Source organism: Poromitra crassiceps, assembly GCF_964638095.1.
Source record: "Poromitra crassiceps genome assembly, chromosome: 2".
NCBI lineage: Eukaryota > Metazoa > Chordata > Actinopteri > Beryciformes > Melamphaidae > Poromitra > Poromitra crassiceps.
The window spans coordinates 77,435,729-77,454,708 of NC_139624.1; the positions used below are offsets into that span (position 1 = coordinate 77,435,729).

At 46.2% G+C, this 18,980-nt stretch overlaps 1 protein-coding gene across 1 annotated transcript in view; it reads right to left on the reverse strand.

The window, feature by feature from the left end:
• LOC310772489 (contactin-associated protein-like 2) overlaps positions 1 to 18,980 on the reverse strand; it is a gene marked incomplete at both ends in the record, with an annotated part of 736,946 nt that overhangs the window by 419,779 nt on the left and 298,187 nt on the right. Inside the window, one exon of the mRNA XM_083632310.1 lies at positions 18,097 to 18,207. Coding sequence (XP_083488436.1) covers positions 18,097 to 18,207 — 111 coding nt within the window. The remainder of the gene's footprint in view (positions 1 to 18,096; positions 18,208 to 18,980) is intronic.

Here is an 18,980-nt window from a genome sequence, read left to right on the forward strand (position 1 = left end):
CGCCAAAGTCGCTGGAGCGGGAATCCTTGTAAAAACTGGAAGGAAGTGGAAGGCACAGGAAGCAGTCGATAGAGCAGAGGCGCGGCTACAGCACAGCATCTTGGTCGGCAATGTGGCAGTGGGACGGGCAGGACTAGGCAGTTTTCCCAAACCCCGCTACGACAAAGCCAAAGGAAGGGAGAAACGTCACATGGTGCAGGATGAGATACGAGCGGAGGTGGAGGAAGACCGCCGGACCAAGATGGTCGGCATGTACCAGCAAGGCGCCTGGACAAGGTGGGAGCACGCTGAACAGCGTAAAATCACCTGGCCAGAGCTCTGGAGATTCGAACCCCAGCACATAAAGTTCCTCCTCCAATCTGTGTACGACGTTCTCCCAAGTCCCACCAACCTGCACCGCTGGGGCTTAGCAGACACTCCGGCATGCCAACTGTGCCAGAAGAGAGGCACCATGGAACACATCCTCAGTTGCTGTTCGAGGGCATTGGGGGATGGGCGGTACCGCTGGCATCATGACCAGGTCCTCAGGGCTCTGGCAGACACAGTCAGCACAGCCATCAACAACAGCAAGTACCAGCGCACCCCCAAGCAATCCATCGCCTTCGTCAGAGCTGGGGAGAAGGCACAACAGCAGCCAAGTTCCTCCGGAGGGCTTCTCACCACGGCACGGGACTGGAAGCTCCAAGTCGACCTGGGAAGGCAGCTTAAGTTCCCGGAACACATCTTTGCCACTTCACTCCGCCCAGACATGGTGTTAACATCAGAGTCAATGAAGCAAGTGGTCGTAGTGGAGCTTACTGTCCTTTGGGAAGACCGGATCGATGAGGCCAATGAGCGTAAGAGGGCCAAATACGCTGAGCTTGTGACGGAGTGCAGGAACAAAGGCTGGAAAGCCCGCGGCGAACCAGTCGAAGTAGGGTGCCGGGGTTTCGCTGGCCAGTCATTATACCGAACCCTCAAACTCCTTGGAGTAAAAGGTCAGCTGTGCAAAAGAGCCATCAAAAACATCTCAGAGGCTGCGGAAAAAGCTTCAAGATGGCTGTGGATCCGAAGGGGGGATCCGTGGAGTAGTGGGCCACTTGGACACAAGTCTGGGGCTGATCACCCCTGACTAGGGTCGCCCGGGCGAGGGTGTCTGATGATCAAAGACCCGAAACACCCTATGACCCCGGGTCCATCACTGATGATGTGTCCAAGTAGTACCAAGAGGTGTATTCTAGAACTATATATGTACCAACAGCAGTGCCAACTAAGGGAAGGTAGGCGAACATAATGGAGAGGAAATAAAATGACCAAGTGCCTTTGGAAACTGTCAACTAATGCAATCTGGAGGGCGAGGGAGGGAGGTCATTTTCTTGTATCGCATCTGACACATCTCAATTCACAGCGTTCACGAATATTGTCATTAGACCAGACCACAAGCGAACATATGAAAGCTCCCATCAGCTGCTTTGAGCTGGAATCAAACGGTGTTCCACTGCCTCAGCAAGTTTCGGCGCAGCATGTTCTATCTCTTGTTAGGCTGTAAGTCGACCGCGCTTGTTTCTTTTGAGATCCAGATGATCAGAGCTGACCTCAACAGAGAAGTCACGGGCTGTCTGGACTTCCTGGGCATGAAAACATGTACATATATTCACAGCTATCCTAGCCAGACGTTTAGAAAAAATTTTACCGGACATAATCCATTTGGATCAGACAGGTTTCATAACACAGAGACAGACACAAGACAACATTAGACGTACATTACATGTAATGCAAAATATAATTGAGAAGCGGGTAGAATCAGTGGTGGTGGGGATGGATGCGGAGAAAGCGTTCGACTCTGTTAGGTGGGATTTTTTGTATAGCGTATTAGAACGATTTGGTTTTCATGAAGGGTTTATAAAAACTATACAGGCTCTATACAATAGACCAACAGCTAGGATCAAGGTAAATGGGAGCATCTCAAAGTCTATCATGCTAGAACGTGGTTGCCGTCAAGGGTGTGCGGCTAGTCCTCTCCTCTTCGCGATTTTCCTGGAACCGCTGAGCCAATGGATTAAACAAAATGAAAACATACAGGGTATAAACATGGAGGGGGGAGTACAGAAAATAGCACTGTTTGCAGATGATGTTTTGATATACCTGTCTCAGCCAAATAAATCCATCCCAGCACTTATGTCGACCTTGGCAGACTATGGTCTGTTATCAGGCTACAAGGTAAATGTACAAAAAACACAGGTTATCTCATTTAATTATAGGCCAGACCAAGCCATTAGAGAAAGATATGATATTAATTGGGAGCTGAAATCAATGAGGTATCTGGGAATCAATTTGCCACAAGATCTAGGTCAACTAAAAGCTGTTAACTATGACCCTCTGCTTAGTAAAATTAAAAATGATATTAGGAGATGGAATCTTATTCCTTTTATGGGCATTAATGCCAGAGCAGAAGTGATTAAGATGAACATACTTCCGAGGCTACTTTATTTATTTCAGACATTACCTGTGGAAGTAACCGACAGGGAATTCATAGAATGGGACAAAATTATTTCACGATATATTTGGCAAGGGAAGAGACCGAGAATCAGGTACAGGACATTGCAGTTATCTAAGAAAAAGGGAGGGTTAGCTTTACCGTGTTTGAAGAGTTACTATCAAGCAGCGCAAATAAAAACATTGCTGAATCTGTGCAATCCCTCTTATAAAGCGAGGTGGAAAGAAATTGACGTTAGGACAACAGATGGGGTTCCTATCCAGGCTATAATAGCCGATAAAAAATTGAGGAGACACCTCCGAGAGGAGGTAAATCCATGGCTGGATGTATCAATTAAAATTTGGAATACAATAATAACAAAAAATAATTTGACAATACATAGTAGGTTGGTGAGATGGATTGCACATGATTCAGAATTCATACCAAATAGAACAGACAGGAGGTTCAAAACATGGGAGCGGGGACCCAAGATACACTGGGAGTTACTGAAGAATGGGAATATTAAAAGTTTTCAAGAAGTGAAGGATCAATTTGGCTTGGCTAATCAGGACTTTTATAGGTATTATAGGCAATTGAGACATTACATAGAGCAAACAATGAGAGAGGGGAATCTAGTTGGATCAGAATTGGGAATAATTAATATGTTTACCTTGGCACATGAATCAAACTTGGGAAGAAAATTAATTTCGAATTTATATATGAGAGTGGAAGATTTGAAGGGCAGTGACACAATATATATAAAATAGAAATGGGAGAGAGAAGCAAATATTGAGATGACAGGGGAGGAATGGGAAGAGGTCTTTGAACAACAGTGGAAAACAACATGCTCCTCATCTTGGAGAGAACATGGATGGAAAAATATCACAAGATACTTTTTAACTCCTGCACAGAAAAAATATCAAAACACAAGGTGCTGGAGAATGTGTGGAGCAGACAGAGCTGACCATTTCCATATATTCTGGGACTGCTCTATTCTAAAAGGTTACTGGCAAGAATTAAAGAAATGTATGGATGAAATAACCAAAGTGAATCTTCCACTCTCATTTGAGGTATTATACTTGGGGAAAGTAGACCAAGGGCTTGTGCGATTAGGAGACAAACATATATTTAGAATGATGTTAATTGCAAGTAAGAAAGCGATTACAAGGAAATGGCTGAAGGCCGAAGCACCTAGGGTGGATGATTGGATTGAAGTAATGCATTATATATATGTGATGGAGAAGCTGACTTATGCTATCAGACTGCAACAGGATAAGTTTAAAGGAATGTGGGAGAATTGGATCGAGTATATAGCGCCAATTAGAGCAGACTTTGTATAAGAGATTGTGCAGGGCAAGGAATCCCTTAGTTCAAGGTTTAATAGCTACAGATATGTACATGTTATGATTTATTTAAAAAAAAAAAAATTAGTAAATCGATGTATGGAGAGGAGCATAAAGAAATGTGTGGTACTGAATACAAGTGTAAATAAGCATACATGGGAATTGAGAGAGGGGGGAGTGGGGCAGGGAACGCAGGGATATGATTGTATGTATGTATGTAATGTATGAATGATATAACACTATGAATGACACAAGAAAATAATAGTAATGATGTATCAGATGCTCTGTATTCCATGCTGAAGAACAATAAAAAAAGAATAAAAAAAGAAAAAAGAAAACATGTACATATAATGCAGGCATGTTCAAATACACACATGCGCGCGGCACACATACATTTGCAACGCACTGGCACAAACGGAGAAGCTGAAACACCACCGATGTGTGTGTGTGTGTGTGTGTGTGTGTGTGTGTGTGTGTGTGTGTGTGTGTGTGTGTGTGTGTGTGTGTGATTCTGTGTGTGCAGATGTGAATGAACATGAATGTACGTATGAAGATGATGAAGGTGGTTTTAATTGTAACTGAGGCTGGCAGGGAAATGGAAAAGACCTGGTTTAATTAATCTGCCTGACTGGGGAAAATGGCTGTCACCGCAATGATGGTAGAAACTGAGGCTGAATCAGAGGAGAGGCAAAGAGAGAACAGGGGAGCGAGAGAGTGTGTGTGTTCCAGCACCCACAAGTAGTTGTGAGAGCGTGTTTATCAAAGTTGCCGCTGCTGCAAGATGTTTACTGTTCCCTTCTTTAAAAAAAACTCTTCAAAGTAAAAGCACATTAATGCAAGTATAAAAGCTTAATTAATTAAGAAGAGAGGAGCAGAGAGAAAAGCAGCTGGTTAGCCCTCTGCTACTACTTCATCTTTCTGTCACGGAGCAAAGGGAGCGGATGGAGACAGGGTAATTTAATTAGGAGCGGCCTGCTATTACCGATGGATGAACGGCTAGACACATCAAACAACTGATTTTATTCACAAGATGACAGCTAGTCAAAAGCAATGGATGAAAAGGGATGGGGGGGGGGGGGGGTGTTTGCAATGAGACTACAGTTGTGTTGCACTTGTGATGCGCTTCTGTAATAGAGAAGGACACAGTGCAACTTCTCCAAACTTTGGAAAGAGTACAATTTGGAAAGAGTATTATCAGGGTGAGAAGGTTACTGTAAATATAGATAGAGTAGAGAGGGAAAATGAGATGGGGGAAGGGAGAAAGGTGGAGACAGGCATGTGATGGAGGGCAGAGAGAGGATGGATAAGACAAAGCAGAGGAGAGAGAGACAGAATGGAAGAGAGTGTAGGAGGAGAAAAACATAAGGATCAGTGGCCATGTTTTCTTGATTAGCGGCCAAATCTCATGCTTGGCCACACTAAGGAGTCTAGCCCACACGTGAGGCAGAGGGTCAAACAAACCCCGTGGCGCAATGAAAGTGAGGGCCGGCTGAGGTGGGATTCCAGGCCCGCGGGGTCGGCTGCACCACCGGCCCGTCACACCACCACGCATGCAAGCACACAAATACACAAACTAATACAAATATTGTCTCTCTCCCTCTTCTCTCTCTCTCTCACACACAGATTGAGAACAGTGTGTGTGACAGGTCAGATGAACAGGCAGGGTAGGGACCAGGGTCTGGTGACGGGTGCCTGCTGGAAAATCATTTTGGCATCATACCCCCCCCCCCGACACACACACACATGCACGCCTACAGTTCTAAAACTCATCTAATAACTGTCAGCATTCACAGCATATGCTTATTATGAGTGCTGCTATCCCATTGTTTCTGTGCCTCCCCTTACAGCGTGTGTCAGTATGTGCAGCTGGCATTCCCTGTGCATGTATGTGATTCTGTTAACACATTCACTGCCAGCCGTTTTTCAATACTGTAGTTAGCTTCTGCCAGAGGGTTTTTTTGAGGATTCTGGCTCATTTTACAAGAGCCGAGGATTCTTTTCTGCTTTGACTTTGTGAACACAAAGTTCACAAAAGTACTAATAGAATGTGTGCTTTCTCTGTCTAAAAGTTAGTTTGTAGAGTTAGTAGTTATGTAGATATTAGCCGTTGAGTACAGCATGGTTTCAGAGATTTTCAGAGAGTTTTGAGATAAATGGATTTTTAGAACCACCTCACGTGCCTGTGATTATGGGTGCCCTTGGGCAAGTCTGTATACTGTATTGTGTTTGTGTGTGTGTGTGTGTGTGTGTGTGTGTGTGTGTGTGTGTGTGTGTGTGTGTGTGTGTGTCTCCAAACTCCTCCCTCCGTCTGTGCTGCTGCTGCTGGCTCCGCGGCCGCTCTCGGGCGAGTCTGGATTACTGTAAAACGGGCTCGTTCGTTTCTTGGGGTGTCGGCTGAGAGCTTTGATGAAGCTTTTGCGATTCTGGTCTTATTTATGCTCAAAGGTACTCGAGTGTGTGTGTGTGCGCGCGCGTGTGTGTGTGTGTGTGTGTGTGTGTGTGTGTGTGTGTGTGTGTGTGTGTGTGAAATCGAAAGCGTTTTCGCCCAGCTATTTCCTTGAGAATGGCTTTCTCCCGCGGCTGTTTTTGCTCGGCTTTCTCTCTGTCTGGAGAGCACTGTCGCCACTTAGCTGGTCGGTAAAATAGATTATACACATTCTCTTCCTCCAATATTGGTATAGGAGACGTAAAAGGGGTTGATCGATGTCCCACCGTCAAAAAAAAAAAAAAAAAATTTAAGCCGAGATATCTCGTCTTTGGCACTCAACGGTTGGATTCTGTAAGCCGAGATATCTCGTCATTGGCACTCAACGTGTTAATTAATGGATGTGTGAGCTTGTGTGTATGTGTATGTGTGTGTGCGTGTGTGTGTGTGTGTGTGTGTGTGTGTGTGTGTGTGTGTATTTTGACCGTTTGCTTCTGTGTAAGAGTTAAATCAGTGAAAAATCTCTCACTAATGATTTTCAACTAACAAACTCTGTTTGACCAATGCTAACTTGTATCAGAGATAGTCAATTATAGAGATGCGTCAACGCAGGCTCCGCCAATTCTAACAAACGGTACTAGCAAGTCTCCTAAATGGTCACCTCTCCCCTGAAGTGTCGTGAGAGGACTGTGCCTGGTGACGTGGGGTCAGTGCTGACCTAGCAAGCTAACTCGAAATAGAGATCACGACTTCCCAAACTCCACATAAACCACACATATACATGTAAACACAAAGCTGTCCCTTGTTAGCTCAATATAGCTGTAACTAAGATATTTGATTAAAAAATATATGTTTTCTAACCACAGATTTAGCTACTACATCAACGAATTTCAAATGTACGGTAGCTTTAGCTATTCGCTCCCTGCCAACGTGAGTTCCCGTTGCCAAATCTCGCGAGGGTGTGTTGCTGAGACAGAGACAGGTCTTGAACTACCGTATTTTAATTTTCTCCTGATCCGAAAAATGTCATTTTAGTGTCAGAATGTTCAGAAGATATGTGGCTTCGGAAAATGGGGCGAATATTTAGTTTGATGAATATGGGGGTGAAATAATCTGTGATAATCTGAGATCACATTCACTTCTCCCATTGACTCCAATAGACTCAGACCTACCGAAAGTCTCCTAAGTGGGCGTGTCCGTGGAAAACCATGGGCAAAACCCCCGTGACAAAATTACAGGAAGTGAGTTGCAGTTGGGAGGCCCTATCTTCCGACAGGCACTATCCCCTAATAGCGCTTGCGCACCTGTTTGCCTTAAGGCACGGAAGATAGCATTCCGCCTTGCACCGTCCGCCAGGTGTTCTGCCGAGTTTTGCTGACCCGCCCAGCAGAGAAAAAAGCATGCCCACCTCACGGGTGCATATTTGTAATGATTTATAAGTTAAAACAGCCCCGAAATATGTTGTGGATGCAATTCTCGGCCGGGTTCATGGCACGTGTCGCAAGCGCAAATTAGAGCCATGCCAAAATCATCTGCGCCCCAAAATGCCTGCGCAAACGGGATTTGGGCGGTCTTAACGACCAGAATTATTCACAGGCGTGGCCAGGCAAGGCTGGGCATTACGTCAATCAAAACCAATCAGATTCCCGTCTCGCAATGGCTGTTTGCGCGATGCATGCAATATGCTGTAATTCTCTCCATGCGTAATAGAGTGTACTCACTCATGCGAGGACAGAGAGAGCTTATTGACAGATTGTCTGTGGTGCCAACGACCCTCCTGGTGGTTATTGAAGGTAAATAGCCTATGTCCATTGTCCAACAAGTTTTCTCAATTAATTTCCCTCTTTGCGATGTGATAAAAGTTTCTCAGTGAGTTATAGTTGATTGCCTCACTGAATTATCTGCTAATATCCAATTTTAGCAGCATAATTTGATGTCTAGGCTGTGCGTAATGACATCTCCAAAAGGAATTCTACTTTGCACTGCGCTGCGCTGCACGGAGATTACGGGTGCGCTCCGAGAGCGCGAGGTATTTGCGCGTAAAAGGTCCTTTTCAAAGCTCTTAGCGCAAAGTAATTGCGCGCTGCTGACGATAGGGTAATGCCTGAAACGCCTGCTTTGGCTTGTGCAGCCAATGCCCAGTACAATTATCACAGGCATGCGCTTGTGTCCGCCCCCAATTTGCATTGCGCACGGCGTTAAACGAGCGCAAACGCTAAATTAGCGCTTTTGGGAAGATAGAGCCCGGGGGGTGTCTTGCTTGAAATCTCATCGTCTTTGCTTGTATAGAGCTCAACAGCGACATAATTCCCCATTCATTTTCTCCATACTGTAGTTGTTAGAAAAATCCTTATATAAAGAGTTTTAAGTCTGGAACCAAGCCAACCAGCCACCTACTGTGAGTGACCATAAACTGAGATCCTCCCATGCGCTAAGTCCCGAAATTGCCCCCCCCCCCCCCCCCCCCCCTTTAGCCAATTGGAATGAACACAAACGCTCACCTTCACACACACACACACACACACACACACACACACAAAGACCTCCATGCCAAATTTCAGGGTGAAAACTGTGTCCACTTTAACACATTGACTGCCAGCCGTTTTTTTTTTGCTGTAGGTAGCTTTTGCCAAGCCGTTTTTTTGAGGATTCTGGCTCATTTTACAAGAGCCGAGGATTCTTTTCTGCTTGGAGTTTGTCAACACAAAGTTCACAAAAGTACTAATAGAATGTGTGCTTTCTCTGTCTAAAAGAGTTAGTTTGTAGAGTTAGTAGTTATGTAGATATTAGCCGTTGAGTACAGCATGGTTTTAGCGTCTGAGAGTGAAAGCTGAGATAATCGCAGTTTTGTGAAATTCAATCAAACAGGCAGAACAGTCACTTTAACCATTTATTTTTGGCATCAGTGAGAGATCAGACATCCAAACAATATAGTTCCGAACGCCCTCTCCTTCAACTCCTCCCTCCGTAGGCGTGTCTAGTGGCTTTCAGCCTGCGTTTGTCACAAGCGAGTGTTCTGCTGCTGCTGCTGCAGCGAGTTTGAGCAGCCTCCCTCCCTGGCAGCGAGTTTGAGCAGCCTCCCTCCCTGGCAGCGAGTGTGGATAGGTCTCACTCGTCTCTTGGGTTTGAGAGCCCCGATGAAGCCCCGTGCGACTCTAGGCTTTATGCTGCCCACCCAAACCATTTCTGGAACCCCCCACCGCAGCAGCGCGAAAGCGTCCCCGCCTACAGTATGAGAATGAGGCTCGTTCGTTTCTGACTGTAAAATCGCCAAGCCATTTCCTTGAGAATGGAGGAAGCAGCCGCGGGAGGCGGCTGCTTTTGGTTGACTTTCTCTGTCGGGAGAGGACCGTCGCCACCTAGCTGGTTGGTAAAATAGATTATACACATTCAATACTTCCAATATCTCCATAGGAGACGCGGGGGGCATTGATCCACGTAGCACCGTCAAAAAAAAAAAAACGATTTTTTTTGACGTATTAATACGTCAATGGCAGTGAACCGCTGGATTTTTTTTGACGTATTAATACGTCAGTGGCAGTCAACGTGTTAACTGTGCCCCCCCCCCCCCATGTTATATTCCTCTTATACTTCCTCTTATACTATGCTAATGAGGTGAGGACCTCATCATCCAAAGTGTCTCTGGAGGACAAGAAAGAGGACAAGATGAAACTTTACTTGCCTAAATTTGAGCCCCTGTCTGCTCAACAGGATGACAGCCTGTGGGGTATTTTACTCACAAGCTCATGTAGCGATAACGTCCTGCTGTCCATCATAGCCCACGTACACCGAGATTTAACAGCAAGTCAGCGTTCTCAATCTCATGGGTTTGTCAATCTGCTGATGAACCCAGTGGAGATCCTGTCTAGGTTGTGACACAGAGAGAGGCTCCATGCAAATGTTGTTTCCATCAGATGAGAGAGATACCGGGTCCCACCAGAGCCATTTTGGGCTCCTAATTACAACTCAGCCATTGACAGGTACTAAGGCGGAGGAGAGCAGGAGTTATTTATTTTCCATTCAGCTTATTCACAGCTAAATACAGCTACAGTACAGTCTAGCTATGCAGCTATACAGTAGCGATATTCATTGCAGTGTTTCCCATACATAAAGGAATTTGTGGTGGGCCGCCACAAAAGGATTTTGACCGCCACAAAAAGATGTTGACCAAAATTTTTTTTTTTTTTTTTTTTTTACAGTGCACCTGAACGCAACATGCAAGATACCCGCTGAATAAGTGTCCAATAAATGTTCATGTCATTCTGGCCAATACTTCTGTTATAGCATTTCAGTCTGGAATATGGAATATCTTTCAATAATCTATGATTTAGCTGCTAAATTGTCAAATACCGCCATCTGCTCGCTACCCAGGCACTTATGTATGTACTTAACCTAACTAACTTAACTAACTATCCGGTGTGTACAACATTGTCAGCCTAAACTCCGGCTGACACCCCAAAAACCTACAATCTGCTACAGAAAAATGTATATTGTTTGTTTATTAACTGGCCCCTCGCCTTCTATCATTTCACAAAAGTGGCAAAGCATGTTGAGGATATTAGGAGATGATAGGAGGGGTGATAGGAGATTCTCCAGGCATGCTTTGAATGTACTGATTGGGAGGTACTGCAGGACACAGAGGGGAACAGTGGGGTCACTGACATTGACAGGAGGGCGGACTGCCTCTCCAGCTATATCACCTTCTGCAGGGACGCTATCGCACCATCAAGGACCGTCCGCTGCTTCGCTAACAATAAACCCTGGATCACCAGTGACATCAAGAGGCTCCTTAACCAGAAAAAGGTAGCCTACAGGGATGGTGACCAGGAAAAGCGTAAGCAGGTGCAGAAGGAGCTGAAGAGGAGCCTGAAGCAGGCCAAAAAGGATTATAAGGAGAAGGTGGAGAGGAAGCTGCAGCACAACAACACCAGAGAGGTGTGGAGGGGAATGAAGACCATCACGGGCTATAAGCAGAACAACAGCCCGGCGACGGCGGGAGATCTCGACAGGGCCAATGACTTCAACGTGTTCTACAACAGGTTTGACTCGGAACCCACCAGACACTGTCCTGCTTCAGCCCCTATTGCCCCACCCACCCTCGTCCCCTGCAGCCCCGACACAGCGGCTGACCCCCCTCTTTTGCCGGCTGCCCCCTCCACCTTCACAGTGGAGGAAGTGCGGGCGGAGCTGAAGAGACTGTGTCCGGGGAAAGCAGCTGGTCCAGACGGGGTGTGCCCTGGGGTCTGCTGAAGACCTGCACTGACCAACTGGCGGAGCCGCTTCAGAGCCTGTACAATGACAGCCTGCAGACGGGGAGGGTCCCGGTCTTGTGGAAAACATCTTGTCTCGTGCCGGTTCCCAAGGCGGGGCGGCCGGCCGAGCTCAATGACTACAGACCGGTGGCCCTCACATCTCACATCATGAAGACACTGGAGATACTGCTTCTCTGCCGACTGAGAACGCAGACCCAACATGCCCATGACCCCCTGCAGTTCGGGTACCAGGAGTGTATGGGAGTGGACGACGCTGTCCTCTACATGTTACATCGAACCCACCCCTACCTGGAAGAGCCGGGGAGTCATGTGAGGATCATGTTCTTTGACTTATCGAGTGCATTTAATACCATCCAACCACTCTTGCTGAGAGAGAAGATGATGAAGAGGGGGGGTGGCCCCCCTCTTCATCGTGTGGATCATAGACTACCTGACGGGACGTCCGCAGTTCGTCCGGCTGGGGAACTGCGTCTCGGAGACGGTGGTGAGCAGCACAGGGGCTCCTCAGGGGACTGTCTTTGCACCCTACCTGTTCTCCCTGTACACGGCAGACTTTCAGTACAACTCGGAGTTCTGCCACGTCCAGAAATACTCTGATGACACAGCCATCGTGGCGTGTGTGCGGGGGGGGGGCAGGAGGCGGAGTACAGGGACCTGGTGAGCGCCTTTTGCGACTGGAGTGAGCGGAACGGCCTCCTCCTGAACACCACTAAGACCAAGGAGCTAATCGTGGACTTTCGCAGGACAAAGCCTCCTGTGGAACCGATCTGCATACGGGGCAGCAACATCGAGGTGGTGCAGACCTATAAGTACTTGGGTGTGCACCTGGACAACAAGTTAGACTGGTCCGCTAATGTGGATGCGATCTACAAGAAGGACCAGAGCCGGCTGTTTTTCCTGCGGAGGCTCAGGTCCTTCGACATCTGTGTGGAGATGCTGCACATGTTTTACCAGTCGGTGGTGGCTAGCGCCCTTTTCTATGCTGCTGTCTGCTGGGGTGGCAGCATCACGCTGGCTCGGTGCTAGGGAGGAGCCTGGACCCTCTGGGGACCGTGGTGGAGAGGTGCATGATGAGCAGGCTGTTGGCTATCATGGACAACGACACACACCCTCTTCACCACATCCTGGAGGTTCAGAGCAGCGGCCGCAGCGGGCGGCTTATCTCCCTGCGCTCACGGACGGAGCGACACAGGAAGTCCTTCGTCCCCACGGCCATCAGGCTGTTTAATAAGTCTGTTGATGGCAGGAGATCGTCGGCACGCAGCAGGACTATAAGGTGAGACTGCGTGCCTCATGGGCGATGGGGGCTGGGGCCCGCCAGACCAGTAGTGACAGTATGGGGGTCTGAGTGCCACTCAGACGCTGCTGTGGTCTAGGTATGGGCACTGTGCAATTTGATCTGACTAGATATGGGCACTGTGCAATTTTGGACAACTAGTATTTTAGTATTTTAGTATTTTAGTTACGGTTCAATTGTGTCTTAGTATTGTATGGGGGTCTGAGCGTCACTCAGATGCTGCTGTGGTCTAGATATGGGCATTGTGCAATTTGACTAGATATGGGCACTGTGCAATTTTGACAACTAGTATTTTAGTATTTTAGTTACCGTTCAATTGTATCTTAGTATTGTGGTAACTTTTAAATCTTTCTTTTAATCTTTTAATTGGCTCTTACTTCTTAATATTTAACTAGAAACCTGCCTGTCATGTTACTGTCTTGTACTGTCTGCATTGTCCTGTATTGTCATGTTTGTTGGTTTTTTGTGCTATGTCATGTCTCATTTTGTCTTTGGCCTGCGAGCTGCTATACTGGATACCTGAATTTCCTCACGGATTAATAAAGTACTTACCTACCTACCTACCTAGAGAGAAATTTAGTTTGTCATTGTAAACCCACAGCACAGTAATGATGACATGTTCTTCATAGATCTAGCCTTTTCATTTTGCTCTTAAGCTTTCTCAAAGTACACCAAATTCATGCATTTTACTTTAAAATGTTTAAAAAAAATCTTGCGGGGGTGCATGGCCCCGCACCCCCCTAGGGGGGCTTCGGTCCCCCACCACAAATACTCACAATCCTGTGGGAAACACTGCATTGGGCTTCATTTTGGATTTTCTATATACTGGTATATATTATTTACCTATTAGGTTACCGAAACAATTTTGGAGCACACTGCAAAAAAAAGCCTTCTCAAGTAATTTTTTCTGTGTTTCAAGATTTTTCTTGAATTGAGTGACATTATCCGGGCATTATCTTCTTTCGTCTGCTCCCGTTACGCCTGGGACACCTCTCCGTCGCAGCGTGTCACGGAAGCGTCGATCAGGAGCCTGGCCATTCACACCAGAAGCACTCCGCCTTGCTCCGCAATGGACCTGCACAGGTCACAACTTGTAGTGACTTCATGCCTGGATGCACGCGGCCGCTCGCGGCTCACGTCTAAAATAGACCAGACGCGGAAACTGTCGCTGCAGGACGCGAGACGGATGCGACGGCGGTGTGATCGGCCTCCCCTGTTAACAAGGATGCCGAGATGAAACTGCCTCCACGACACGAAGCTTCCGCGATGGAGGCACGTCTGGTGTGTCCCCGATGTTAGGGGATCATCTGTTTCCCTCTCTTCCTGTCCTCTGCATCTTCATCTGTGGCACCAACCACCTGCATGCCCTCCCTCACCACATCCATAAACCTCCTCTTTGGCCTTCCTCTTTTCCTCTTGCCTGGCAGCTCCATGTTCAGCATTCTTCTCCCAACATAACCAGCATCTCTCCTCTGCACGTGTCCAAACCATCTCAATCTGGCATCTCTCACTTTGTCTCCAAACCGTCCAACATCAGCTGTCCCTCTAATGTACTCATTCCTAATGCTGTTCATTCTCGTCACTCCCAACGAAAATCTCTTAGGATCTTCAACTCTGCCCCTTCCATCTCCGCCTCCTGTCTTTTCATCAGTGCCACTGCCTCCAAACCATACAGCATAGCTGGTCTCACTACCATCTTATTAACCTTCCCTTTCACTCTTGCTGAAACGCTTCTGTCGCAAATCACTCCTGACACTCTTCTCCAGCCACTCCACCCTGCCTGCGCTCTCTTCTTCACCCTCTCTTGCGCACTCCCCCTCACTTTGGACAGTTGACCCCAAGTATTTAAACACGTCCACCTTCGCCACCTCAACTCCTTGCATCCTCACCATTCCGCTGTCCTTCTCATTCAGGCACATGTATTCCATCTTGCTCCTACTGACCTTCATTCCTCTTCTCTCCAGTGCGTACCTCCACCTCTCCTCAACCTGCTCCCACTACAGATCGCAATGTCATCCGCAAACATCATAGACCACGGAGACTCCTGCCTGATCTCGTCCGTCAGCCTGTCCATCAACATCGCAAACAAGAAAGGGCTCAGCTCAGAGTCGAACCTTGAAGTGATCCCACCTCCACCTTGGACCCATCCATCACTCCGACTGCACACCTCACCGCTGTCCTCATATCCTGCACCACTCTTACATACAGTGAGATATTATCCTGCACCACTCTTACATACAGTGAGATATTATCCTGCACCACTCTTACATACAGTGAGATATTATCCTGCACCACTCTTACATACAGTGAAATATTATCCTGCACCACTCTTACAGTGAGATATTATCAGGAACACTAATGGAGTCATTTCCTCAGCACAAGATTACAAGATTACAGGTGGAACAAGGTAGGAAACAAGTGAGATCGCGTGACCCCATTAACTTATTTTCTTCACTTATTCAACAGAAACGACATCATAGATTAAATGAGTTGTAATGAGTAGTGATTTTAGTACAACTACACCCCCAGTAGAATTCAGTTTCTGTGCTCCATGCATTTCACTTCTCTACAGAACCTCCGTCCCCAAGGAACCTGAATGAAAGGGGACAAACCAGGGAAGGAATGTACCAATACTATATTCACACTGAGCCATTATCACTAACATTAAGTTTCTGTCTTCATTTGTTTGTTCCTTTCTTCTCTTTCTTGTTTCTTTCATCTTTCTCCCTCTCTCGGTCTTCTCTCTGTCTCCTCCTTTCTTCCTCTCTCTCTCTCTGCACAGGACTTGTTGGTGGATGACACCATTAAAGGAGGAGCAGTCCATTCTTATCTACGCTCAGCAATGATATTAGTTGTGTGATTAAACAAACAAAGGAGATTACCTTGCCTTTATTTTCCAGCTCTGAGCTCTGTTGCATCAGCTGTAGTGTGACTATTAGATGGGAAAAGTATGAATTATTAATTGTATAAACATGGAGGGGTGTAATTGTCTGGCCCTATCTCTCTGTGCTGTGGACTGTGGAGCTCCAGTCTGAGTCACTGAGATAATGACCGGATCTGAAGATGAGAGAGAGAGAGAGAGAGAGATGGAGGAGCAGCAGAAGACAGATAGAAGAGAGAGAGCAGTTACAGTATGTGAAGTGGGGGTGGGTCATGGTGCACTTTCTTCTCTGAGTGTGTTATATAAGTGTTCATTCATCGGTTGTTTACTCATTTGTGTGTGTGTGTGTGTGTGTGTGTGTGTGTGTGTGCGTGTGCGTGTGTGTGTGGTGTACAGTATGCGATTGAATTATTGTGCATTAGCAAAAGTACCTCTGAATCTGTGTTTGAGTGTTGTGTCAGTGCAACAAAATATTTTGGGGGGATAAAGGCGTTTACAGACTCGTCCGTCAGAGCCTCGCCCCGCCCTCCCCGTATGACGGCGGGTGGACGGTGTCATGCGGGGAGGGGACGCCGTCGGCTGACGGGGGCTCCTCCAAAATGTAACTCAGCGGCGACGATACGTGTGTGATGTCAGCTGCACGAGAGTTGTGATTGGCCGTTGCCTTGGGCCGCATACATATATCCGGTGACGCGCATACTGCGAGACAGCAGACAGCATGGAGGAAGCGCTGCCAATAAACCAAGAGCATCCAACGCCGCCGCCATGATTGAAAGTTCTGGGTAAACAGCGAGATTACGTCATAGTAGTGCGCCACGACCCGCCTAGTGCACCCGAAGCCATCTAGTGTGTCGGAGGTTTACTGCAACCAACGTGCTGACTGACGTCCTAGCATGTAGGGCTCGCTGGCACCGGCAGACGGCGAGACGGCTCCAATTCGAGGCGGACGGACGAGTCTGTTGTGGCCTTAAGGGGTGCAATTGTCAAAAAAAAGTTGAAAAACTCATTGTTACAGACTGCAGGTGACCTGAACACTTAAACCAGTGGATTGACGTGACATTGTCTCCAATACATAAACTGTGGCAGCCCCACGATTATGGTCACGGCCGGATAAACATATAATCAATGTATAGAAACTTAAACGAATGTTACCTTTCTGAAACACACGACAGTAATCTTTGGGTTGTGTCAAGAGAGCGAAAGTTAACCAGACTAGCAACGGAAATACCGCGATTTACTTTCAGAAGAAAGGCTTTCAAATGATCACCTTTGGAGAGAGAAAAAAAGGTATTTCAACAAATGAAACAGAAACCTTCAAAATACCCGTGATGTTAAGATTACATATGGAGTCAAAGTGTGGCTGTAAAGCATTACGCAAAATGAATATTAAGGTTAACGTTACAACACAGATTTTATTTTGAAAGCCTAAAGTGGAAGACCTACTTTTACATTCTAGTTGATTTGACGCCTGATGCCTGTACACAAAATTTTGGAAACTCCTCTCATCCAAGCTATTGCCTTTGTCAAAGTACTGTATCCCAATTTATAAATGCATGTTACTCTCTGGTGGGGTTTTCTCTGTGTGTGTGTGTGTGTGTGTGTGCTTGTGTGTCTTTGTGTGTGGTAAAAAAAATAATAAAAAAAATTACTAACTTAACTTTACCACTATTCCTTCAGATGTTGTAGTTGTCATAGACTGTGTTGCATAGTTGATCGCTCTATTGCTGACAAAAATGTGTTATTGTAAGTCGCTTTGGATAAAAGCGTCTGCCAAATGACATAATGTAATGTAATGTGTGCGTCTGTGTGTCTCTGTGTGTGTGTGTGTGTGTGTGTGTGTGTGTGTCCGTTACAGTGTCCGTACATTGAAGACTACCTGCAAATAACCTTCACAAGGTTCAGACTGCCCTCTCACAGACTGAGAGTAGAGATGGGAAGGTGGAGTCGTACACCACCAGAACAACGGGTGTGTTCTTGTAAGACTGGCATCCAAAATGAAGAACACATATTGGTGTGCCCTGTCACGCAGGACATTTGTGTAAAATACGGACATGACTCCACTGAACTGAGCTCACTTTTCATCAACACTAATAAAAGAACCCTAGTGATGATACATGCTTGCCTTGAGCTATTAGAGCACCAGCAAGCTTCTATGGACTGATGGTATTACATGTGCTGTAAATTGTACTGAATTACTTTTTATTACTTTTACTTATGGGTTTATCATATTCATGTGTTTTTTTAAATGTTTGGACCCAAATGTTTTAACTATTTGTGTCAATAAAAATAACTGTGTGTGTGTGTGTGTGTGTGTGTGTGTGTGTGTGTGTGTGTGTGTATGTGTATGTGTGTGTGTGTGTGTGTGTGTGTGTGTGTGTGTGTGTGCGTGCGTGTGTGTGTGTGTGCGTGCATGCGTACCCACCTCCTCTCCTGTTGAGCTTGGCATACCCAGGTGCATATCCATTGGTGAAGACAGAGGAGCTGGTGAAGGCTGTGTGAGGAAGAGGAGATGCTAGAGCCTCATCACACTTCTCTGGAGAGAGAGAGAGAGAGAGAGAGAATATGAAGAGAGGAAGAAACAAGGAGAAGAGGAGGAGGGAGGAAGGAGAGAGATGTTGGTGAGACTATCGTCAGAGAAGATACACCCATGGTAAACGTACATCTAGCTTCACCATGTCATTGGGTCCATGGAGTAATTCCCCACTGTACATTGTTGATTAATTGTTAAATCACTGTCATTAATTAATTGTGCGATAAGACCTTCACTATCCATTGACACGAGAACTCACATTGTTTCATTCATCCCTCATGGTTTCATTGCTTAAAAGAATCTTGCTGACACGAGTAGAAACAGCAGAGAGTGTTTAAAACTTGGCCATGGCTGTTGTGGGTCAAGAACCAAGTCAAGTCATTTGGACTTTACACCATAGGTGCCCTCGCAACTGCTTTGTGTTCATTGACAATCTTACAGTGCACTGCAAAAATATCCACCTTATATCCAAGCAATGTACGGGCTTGGGGCCAATTCTTAAGGAAAGAGAAAGACAAATGAAACAACTCAATAAAAAACGGTGTTCAAATGAGGCTGATGTGAACTGTATACACTGCAAAGTACAGTAGGCTATACACTGCAAAACAATCCATCTCAATGAGTCATTTAGTTGATACAGAGCCTACAGCATTAAATTGAAATCAGTTTCTGAGCTGTATTTACCACTTTGTTGGCACCTTGAGGTTAAAGTGGCCAAAGAATGTAACGCAAGTAACAGCCTATCTGTTAGATCAGTAACTATGATGCGATGACTG